Below are 9,574 nucleotides of genomic sequence, written 5' to 3'. Positions count from 1 at the left end.
TCCTCACGGAGATCGACGCTTGACTCGGTGCGGACTGAGGACGTGGTGCTGGCGTGCTGCGGGGAGATGCCAGAGTCGGACGTCGAGGACCGGGTAAGGCATCACTGTTATTACTTGTATATTTTGCACTCCTAGCGTCAAGTACTAGTCACTATTTCTAACAACGTGGCCCCTTTCGCAGCTGTCCGTGGACACTCCGCCAGATCCGACACCGGCCACGTCGCGGCTGTCGTCGTTGACGTCCCTGTCCTCGCTGCAGGAGACGGCAGACCGGCAAAAGCGCGAGTTGGAAGACATGAAGGCACAGCTGAAGCTCGAGGCCCTGCGGTTGCGGCAGCGGGAGGCGGAGAGCGGGGCGCTGGACCGCCAAGTCAAGGACCTCCTGGGAACGCTGGAGCGCACCGAGGAGCAGCTCAAGCAGCGCACCAGGGAGGCGGCCAAGGTGACCGAGCAGGCCTCGGAGCTGGACGCGCTCAAGGACCGGTACGCGGCGCTGCTGCGGGAGCACGAGGCCCTGCTGGAGGAGTGGCGCAGCGTGGACCGGAGCCAGGACTGGCGCGGCCTCTACCAGCAGGCGCAGGACCGCTACCGCCACGACCAGGACGTGTGGCAGCAGCGGCTCGCGCACTCGGAGGGCGACCTGCGCGCCACGGCGGAGCGCGGGGAGGCGCTCGCCCGTGAACTTGAGGCCGCCAAGGCCTCGGTGGACGAGCTGCGCCAGCGGCTGGCCACCGGCCTCGAGGAGAACGAGAGCCTCTACGCGCGCCTGCACGAGCTGGAGGGCCGGAACACGGCGCTCGCCCTGTCCGCCTCCAGGGAGCGCGGCCGCAGCATGGACTCGCTGTCCGACCTCACCAACATCGACCTGGACCTGTGCTTCGACGAGCTCGACAAGGAGCGCGTCGTCGAGGAGTTCGAGGAGCTGCGCGGCCGCTTCGAGAAGGCGGTGCTCGAGATCCGCGCCATGAAGCGCGAGCTGCGCGAGTCCCACGCGCTCCACGACGAGCTGGAGCTGTCGACGCTGGCGCTGCGGCAGGAGGTGCGGCGCCGCGAGGAGGCCGAGCGCGCGCAGGCCAACCTCATGGCGGCGCGCGTCGAGGACCTCACCCTCAAGCTGACGGCGGCCGAGAAGCAGGTGCGGCTGCTCAAACAGAAGCTCACCAAGGCCGAGTCGCTCAAGGTGCGAGAGAAGCGGCGGTCGCTGTCGCTCAAGGGCCGCGAGTCGTTCCAGATTTGCCGCGAGCTCGAGGACAAGCTCGCCGAGCTGGAGTGCAAGTTGGCAGCGCTGGAGGGCACCGCGCCCACCACGCCATCGTCGCCGTCCTCGCCTTCGCCGACGCCCTCCCTGACTGGGTCCGTGGCGAGCTCGAGCAGGAGTGCGGGCAGGACGGAGCGACGCCGGGAGAGAGAGCGGGGCGCGCACGGCGAGCTGCAGGACAAGGACAAGTCGTCCAGGCTGCGCCGCAAGTCGCTGGACAGCGCGACGGGCTCGGAGCCGATGAAGGTACTGATCCGACTGAGCGCCCTCGAGTCAAAGGTGGCCAAGGCCGTGCGGCAGGCGGAGCGCCAGGAGCCCGTGCGCGTCAGCGTAGAGCGGGTGTCCGAGGAGATGCAGGCCGAGGCGGGGTTGCCGTCGGCCAGGCTCGTCGCCCTGGAAGACGTGGTGCTCAGGTCGCGGGCCAAGATGCGGGACTGCATGCGGCTGCTCGGTCGGGCATCCCCTGCACTAGAGAGGTGCATGGCGGAGCTCGATGCCGTGCTCCAGGAGACCGACCGGGACGCAGTGTCGGGTGAGGTGCGCTCCGCCGTCCAGCGGCTGGAGAGGCTCCTGCATGTCAAGCTGCGCGAGTTGGCGAGGCGGCGCCAGACCTTGCGCCAGGCCGGCCAGCTGGACAGGCGCGCGCGCATGGAGCTGCTCGCCGAGAAGCTGGCCTACGAGACGGTGTTGGTGGGCCGCCTCCAACAGGCGTGCGGGGGCGAGCTGGCCGAGCGGAGGCAGGGCATGGAGCTGGCCGAGATCGACCGGTACATGTCGTCGCTGCAGTCGAAGGTGGACCAAGAGACTGGTACGACCGCGCCGGGCGTCGAGGCTTCGCTGGACCACCTAGTGAAGACTCTTTCCAAACACCTCCAGCTCCAGGGCGCGCTGGTCTCCTCTCAAGGCGAGCGCAGGCTGGAGCAGCGCCAGGAGAACACCCCGGCACTCCCCGACGGCCTCCTGGAACGCAAGGCGGAGCTGGATGCGGCCGTGGAGCGATTCCGCCGAGACAAGTTGGGCACGCTGGCCGCACTGCTGGCCGAGCAGACCCTGCGACTGGACCGGGAGGTCGACGGCGACCAAGAAGAGGACGGGCTGCGCGACGCGTTCCGAGTGGCTCAGCGGATGGCCCAGGAGGCGGTCAATTACGAGCTGGTGCAGGCGGAGATCTCCCATGTGGCGGCGTGCTGCGCCCAGGGCTACGAGGCCGTGCTGGCCGCAGAGCGAGAGACGGCCATAGACCTCGGCCGCGTCGGAGAGCGCGGGCGGCTCGAGCTGTGGGCGGACGTCGCGGAGCAGGCCTTGCACGCGGAGCTGGAGGCGGCCTCGGCCGCGCTCTCGGCGCTCTACGAGCAGCGCCTCTCTGAGCTCAGGCGGAGCAAGGAGCGGCCTTCATGGGAGCGACTCGCCGCCGAGGCCAGGGAGGAGGACGTGCGGAGGCTTCTCACGGAGTTCTCGGACGTGACGGCGCACAAGGCGCTGGTGGACGCGAGGATCTCGGTGTGGAGAGGCGACTCCCGGACGGGACCTGTGGACGAGGGCGCGGCGGTCGATTTAGTCAACAAGGTCGTGGACGCCGAGGCCGAGGCGAACACCCACGGCTTCGCGTCGGCGGCTCTCTCGGCCGAGTTCGAGTTCCTCTTCCACAAGTTCTGCGGCGAGTGCCGTGTGGCCGTGGGCGAGGCCTCCAAGGACGTAGCTGTGAACGCGACCCCGCTGGAGGAGGAGAGCTGCAGCGGGGAGGTCATGTGGGCGCTCTCGGACATCAAGGAGGAGCTGAACCGCCTGCAGGACTGCATACAGCTGGGCACCGAGGAAGGCCACGGCCCGAGGAGCGGGGACGCGGAGCGGTCGGACCGCAGCATGGAGGGCTCGGGCTGCTGGAGCTGGACCGACATCTGTGCGCAATGCACGCAGCTCAGGCAGCAGGTGGTGTCCCTCCAGAGCTGCGTCCTCCAGAGCCAGGCGTGTCAACGCTGCCAGCAGCTCCAACAACAACTGGACAGGTGGGTTGCGTGTCAGTGCTCCAGAAGTTTCTAATCGCTCATCAATTTTGCGTTTTTACCAGATGCAATTCTCTGTGCAGGTTGGAGTCGCTTCATGGTGAAGAGCTAGTACAACTGCGTCATAGTCAGGAAAAAGAAATGGCCACCCTAACTGGTGAACTAGAAATGCAGAGGAGATCACTGGTAAGTTTGTACTTTTCACTGAACCCATTGCATTTCTCAACAATATCCTATGACTTTGCTGATGTCATTTTCCTTTTCAGGTTTGCCAGCATGAAATGGAGCAGGCTCAATTGAAAGAGCGAGCACGCAAATTAGAAAGGAGGCTAGACACGCTAGATTCTGAGTATTCCCTTCAAATGGATAATTTACATACTGCTTACCAAAAGACACTGGCTGCTGGCTTAGAGAGAGACTTAGATTCGGGCGACAACATTCGGCAACGTTATCAAACTGAAATTGAGCACCTTAGGGTATGTTAAGTTATAAATAAATTAAAAATGAGACAGTTAGCTTCTTTTTGCTATTTTTGTGTTGTTTTAGATTTAACTATTGTGTTAGTTTTAGTTTTATGTTTTATTTGTAATGTTTCAGGCATTATGCGAAAAAGGATTAGTGGCAATGGATAATTCTCACCGTCGAATAATTGCTGAACTTGAAGAGAAGCACCGGCAGGAGGCTGAACAGCTTCGCCTAGAAAAGGATCAAGCCTTAGCCGAAGAAACTCAAGCCACTCTTGCTGGTACATTACTTCTGGCGGCTTAGCATAAGTCAAACAAGTTTCTACAGTCAGTTCATTCAACATCTGTACCTATTTCTAATTTTCCTGTTGAATTTCAGCTCTGGATGCAATGCGTAAAGCTCATGAAATGGAAGTTCAAAAAGAAATTGCAAAGTTTAAGGCTGAATTCATTAAAAAGATGCAAGCTACTCATGATATTGGTGCTCTTCATAAAGAGCATGAGTAAGTAGAAACTGCCAAGATCTTGTAAAAATCTTACATTATTCTTTTAGAGTATTCCACATAATTATTTTTGTAATTGTCTCTTTGCCCTTCAGAGCTGAAATGGAAGAAATTAAACTAGAAATTCTATCTCTGTCCGAAAAGTATTCTGTGAAATGCCTTGAGTCTGCAGCTTTAGAGGAGCAATTAGGACTTGTGAGCAATCAGCTTGCTCAAGCTCAACAGCATATATTAGATTTGGATGCAAGGTATAGTATACATACATTTCGCTATTTTGTGTATGTGTCATGTCTATCACCAATTTAGTTAATCTCCTCTAAATTCAAAATATTTTAATCTTAGGAACAAACAGCTTAGGGCGCATCTTGTGTCAGAAGCTAATGAAGATGGAAGGTCCAGTCCACCAATTCAACTGCTAAGGGAAGGCAAACTGAGCTCGAATTGTAGCACAATCAGTGGAAGTGGGAGCAGCACGATCAGTGTCAACAGCAGCGTTGCCAGCAACAGTAGCCATTGCAGTGGAAGCAGTGTTGATAGCACGGTAAGTTTACAAACAATGAGAAATTTTGGTCAATGGAAGTAAGGCACATATCGTTTCACCCATATTTTTTGAGTATTTTGTAGTTTCAATGTATATTAGATTACTTTAACAAAAGTGTGTGCTTGACCTAAGCAATGGAATGGTGGATCTACACATTATTTTGTTTTGAAATCATTTGTCAAAGTAAGTTTTGTGCATGTCAAAGCTATCTCTTTGAGAAGCATGTTCACTGCATAGTAATATCTGTTTGCACACACTGTCACTGTATTCTGTACATTTGACTATTCTCAATTTGGTCTTTTCTTACTGTTGTTCATCAAACAACTTATAGAATGAAACTTCATTTTTTTCTCCCCCTGTATACTTTTTTATCTCCTCCTGTGCACTATTTTATTTTCATTTTATTCAGCTCTGGTAAACTAAGAGTTTGTTTTCCTTTGATGAAAATGTGTGTGTCAATTACTGAGACTTCAACAAGGCAATATTTTGACAACTTTTGAACAATATTTTAGTCATTTTTGTGCTTCAATTGATAGTTGTAGAACTACTTTGAAAAAAATAAATTGTGCAATAAATGCTTGTGATGCTTGTCCTGGTGCGGCAGCATGGTAGCCTTGGTAGCATGGACTGCTGGTCCCACCAGACTTCACCACAGACCCCAGCATTGCCTGATCCTTGGGGACTGCGCATCAAAGGTAGGATTACCTGATGTGTGGCGTATTGTATTTCATGCGCATCAAGTGTTCCTAACTGCATGTGGGAGTTTCCACCATAATTTTTTTTCTAACATCGCATAACCTTTACATTTTAAAACCATGCAATTCATTTGTGTAACATCAGAAATATTTGTGCGCTGGTATCAAGAACATCTGACTTAATGACAATGCTGAATTACAAATGCAATTTAAAGATGACATCATATAATAAAGTGAAGCGACATTATAGTGAACTATACTACTAGATTTAGAACACAGACAATGCATTCAACTTACATTGCAGCTTCCCTTTTTTTTTTTCTGAAGAAAGAGTCTCTCACTTAATGACCATCGGAGATATCTTCCTTTTTCTTTTCATGATCTGCTTTCTGGTATGCTTAATCTTTCGTTATGTGGTGATTTGTGATACGTTTTCCCACAGTACTCATTTTTCATAACATCTCATGAACTCTGCATCCTGACCAAACATTTCAATTCTGCCTTATAGAAATAAGAACTGTAGCACAGATGTGAAATGTAAATATCTTACATCAAAAGAATCACATTTTACCAAATTAATGTGGCCAATGTTTTTTCTTTATAATCCTCTTTTTAACAACCTGACTGTTATCTTTCTCTCTCAAAGGCTCCAACCAGAACATCAGCAGAGGCAGCTCAAGCAATGGACTACGAGCAGAGTTTCTGGGCATCAGAGCAAAGAGCAAACAGCGCACGGAACCGGCAGTTCTCACTTCTGCAGGTATATACTGTTTCCTTGGTATTTTTATCCTTCCCTAAACATTTTATTGTGTTAATCAGCTGAGAAATTTATTTTAACTGTTAAACAGAACTGATGCGGTATTCAAGACGCCACTGCTCTTCTCTACCTCCCATTGGTTCTCCTCTTCGCTCATCCTCCCCATCCCTCTCATCACTTTCTTCACACTCATCCTCGCCCTGTCCACTTAGTGGGATGGTGGCTGAACGGAAGAAGATGTTTGAACAGTGAGTGAGTAACATATCTATCTATTAATCGTCCAATAAAATTGATATGTTCTTCATTTTGGGGAAATTAAGAAATACAGTATTGTTTCTTGCTATACTATGGTCTTTTTCAAACAAACTAGGTCAATTTAGAACTGATTTTGTTGGACCTAGAACTGCTGTTTTAAAATTTAAACAGGATACCATTTTTTATGTGTTCATTGATTATCAGTGTGTCAAATGTGAGTATATTTACTGACGCTACTTGTAATAACCACCAAACATTAACATCAGATTTTATTGGTGTGAGAGAATGAATGTTGAGAGGTGTAAACCTGTAATGTGTAGACTGAACTGATCCTATAAATTGAGCTTACATGTATCTCTATACAAATTTATGACTTGTTAAATTTTCTATAACAGAAAATATCTTAAATTGTAATACTGTTGTTATAATGCAAGGTTTTCCTTCTTCAAAAAATCAAATTCTTACATTATTCTTTAAAATTTCTATTGACATTTTGCCTCGTTGTTTGGTGCTTCTTTAAGTCAATTTTAGATAGTTTGCAAAATTTCCAAACAATGTTTGGCTGTGTAAAGAGAGTATAACGCTCTGCTCAGATCAACCAAAGTTGTGTAGAGCGGCCATGTTAAGAATAGTTTAGCTTATATGACATGTATAACATCTGTTGAATGTAGTTGATTTGCTCACCTTGGGCAAGAGTGAGTTTTCTCTATTTGTGTTTCTTTCTGTTCCCGGTCATTGCCTATCTCGCATGCTGTGCATGGTATTAGGTAGCCATGTTGATTAAAACAGTCTGTTTCTCTGGTCTGAATTTACACCTAATGGTTTGTGGCTGTGCTGTGAAACTCAAGCAATAATGTTAAGGTTCAATAATTGCTCCAATTCCTCATTAAAAGTGAAACCTTACCTTTTTGGCACCATCCCAAAAAACGAAAATGTCTGTGTTTATGTAATTTGGCCATCTGTGAATGGCAGGTCAGATGTAATCTCAGTAATATTTTGATATTTCCTTAGATGTGTTTTATGTGCTCAAATAGTGTATTTATTGAGAGAATTTATTAATCAGATAATTTCATTCATTGTTTTTGAGCATAGGAAAGGAGTCCTATTTCTATAAATGTAACATTACTGTAACAAATACGGTTAACCACTGGTTCTATTAACTGAAAAGATTTTTTTCTTAAATCAGCAACTCAAATTTATTTTGAAATTCGTCTGGATATTTTTGAAGGTCTTATAATGAGGCATGGAATTACACTTGTTCAAAATTGTTGATAGTGTATGTGTGAGTGTTGATGTGAGAGTTTGCCTGTGTGTGAGTGTGTGTGTTAGTCTCTATGATTGCCACATATCTAATAAGTGTGCATCAGGGTAATTTTTGTAACCAAACAAAATCAGTCCTTAAATTAGTTTCAATGTAAGAAAACAATCTAATGCTCAGTACTATGTATGATACATTAATATAGAGTTATGTACAGTTTGAAGTGTAAATATCAATTCATTTGTATAATTTTCATTCTTCCCCTTTCGTGATTTTTTCAATAACTGGTCATGTCATTAGGTTTCCGAAGTGATATTTTTATAACCACTTAGAATACTTTGTGTTGTTGTATTGTGTTTTTCATGTTGTCATTCTGTTATGGATGGATGCAATGAATGAAAATCTCAAGATTTTATTTGCAGATTTAAGTGTTGATTTGTGATTTATTTAAATTATGTTGTGTTGTGCCTTGTAAGTCTTGGAGAGAGAGAGAGAAATGATATTACACAATTGTTAGCAGCAAGAAAGTTCCTGGTGTATTTGACTTCTTTCAATGGTCCCCAATAATACTTCTTCATAATTTGACTGGACAACCACAATCTTGCGAACGGAAACGCATTGATATTGAAAGGCTCGATAGATGCGAGCCCCTCTCATCCTCACGGAGCTGGGCTGGAGTTGTTATCTCCGGTAGGGAAACCACACACGGTAAAACGGAGAAGCGCTCTGCTGGGGCTGGGGGGTGGCTGCAACCAGGAGGGCGGAGGAGGAGGCACAGCGCCACGCCTCGCTACGCCAACGAGTGGTTTGGTTTGCCTCACAAAATCAAGCCCCGAGGCGCTTTCCAATTCTCTCTGAATCGTTTGCGTCGCTCTGCGGTGGCGCTGCCATGGGCGCTGCGGGGCGGGGCCGGGTCGGGAGCGCCCCACCCCTTGTGTGGTGTCGCTGCTCGGCTCGGCGCCACGCCACGCCGCAGCCATGAGGACCAGACCCGAACCCCCCGGGGCGGAGTGATGAACAAGCCGGAGAACAAAAGGGTTCAATCGAGGGGGAAGTCAGACAGAAGAACTTGCACAGGTGTTTGAACCTATCCGACCTCACGCTCCCCTACCTCCCAGGGTAGCATTATGGGGAGGGAGCCGTAGGACTCCAGGCGGGAAGCAGACTCTTGTAAGGGGAGACGGGACGGGGAGGGAAGCGAGAGGAGGCAAATTGAAAAAGACCGCGAAACGAGGAGCAGGGCGAGATAAATCGGAAAGAAAAACGAAGTTGCGGATAGAGAGAAGATTGACAGGTCGGATTGAATGGGCTGTGCGGCTGCACGTCTTGAGGGGAATGGCTGGCTGCGGGGCGGCCCCGCTCGGGCACCGGGGGAGCTGCCCTGGGGGACGCCGAGGAGGAGGAGGAGTGGCCCTGGGCCGGTCCGGGCCCCCTAAGGGCGCTCGTGCACCCCCTGGGGGAGGGGGGGAGGGAGGGCTGCTCACTGGCTGCTCCCGGTGCCTCCTTGCTAGCTCGTTCAAGCAAACGTGTTTGATGGGTGGTGCGACTCACGCATGGACGCCGACACTCAGGACATAGTTTGATAATTCATTCGAAACGAAACACGAAAGGGGACTCATACCGGTCCTTAACCGACAGTTAAAATACCTCTTAGAGCCGGATTCATTTTACCTGCAAAATTATCAAAACTGAAAAAAATGTGGGCCCTACCCACCCCGCTTTGACACGAGGACCCGCCTGTTTAACTTCGGAGTTCGGTATGGGATCCGGTGTTTTCAGGCACCCAGCTGAGGGCCGGGTTTCTTGACTATCTCGCTCACACCGGAGTTTACAGCCATCG

General features: G+C 50.1%; 1 protein-coding gene across 1 annotated transcript in view; it reads left to right on the top strand.

The window, feature by feature from the left end:
• Positions 1–8,261, top strand: part of LOC113213806 (uncharacterized) — a 71,073-nt gene extending 62,812 nt beyond the window's left edge. Inside the window, exons 10-20 of the mRNA XM_052265691.1 lie at positions 7–93; positions 182–3,264; positions 3,345–3,447; positions 3,528–3,737; positions 3,859–4,006; positions 4,105–4,228; positions 4,324–4,476; positions 4,571–4,769; positions 5,374–5,464; positions 6,111–6,224; positions 6,313–8,261. Of these exons, the coding sequence (XP_052121651.1) occupies positions 7–93; positions 182–3,264; positions 3,345–3,447; positions 3,528–3,737; positions 3,859–4,006; positions 4,105–4,228; positions 4,324–4,476; positions 4,571–4,769; positions 5,374–5,464; positions 6,111–6,224; positions 6,313–6,473 (4,473 nt within the window). The 3' untranslated portion in view covers positions 6,474–8,261. The remainder of the gene's footprint in view (positions 1–6; positions 94–181; positions 3,265–3,344; positions 3,448–3,527; positions 3,738–3,858; positions 4,007–4,104; positions 4,229–4,323; positions 4,477–4,570; positions 4,770–5,373; positions 5,465–6,110; positions 6,225–6,312) is intronic.
• Positions 8,262–9,574: the final 1,313 nt, after the last annotated feature.

The sequence above is a fragment of the Frankliniella occidentalis genome, unplaced genomic scaffold, assembly GCF_000697945.3.
Source record: "Frankliniella occidentalis isolate FOCC.00 unplaced genomic scaffold, Focc_3.1 Scaffold29, whole genome shotgun sequence".
Taxonomy (NCBI): domain Eukaryota; kingdom Metazoa; phylum Arthropoda; class Insecta; order Thysanoptera; family Thripidae; genus Frankliniella; species Frankliniella occidentalis.
Note: the sequence above shows the minus strand (reverse complement) of the source record. Positions and strands in the feature narration are given on the sequence as shown.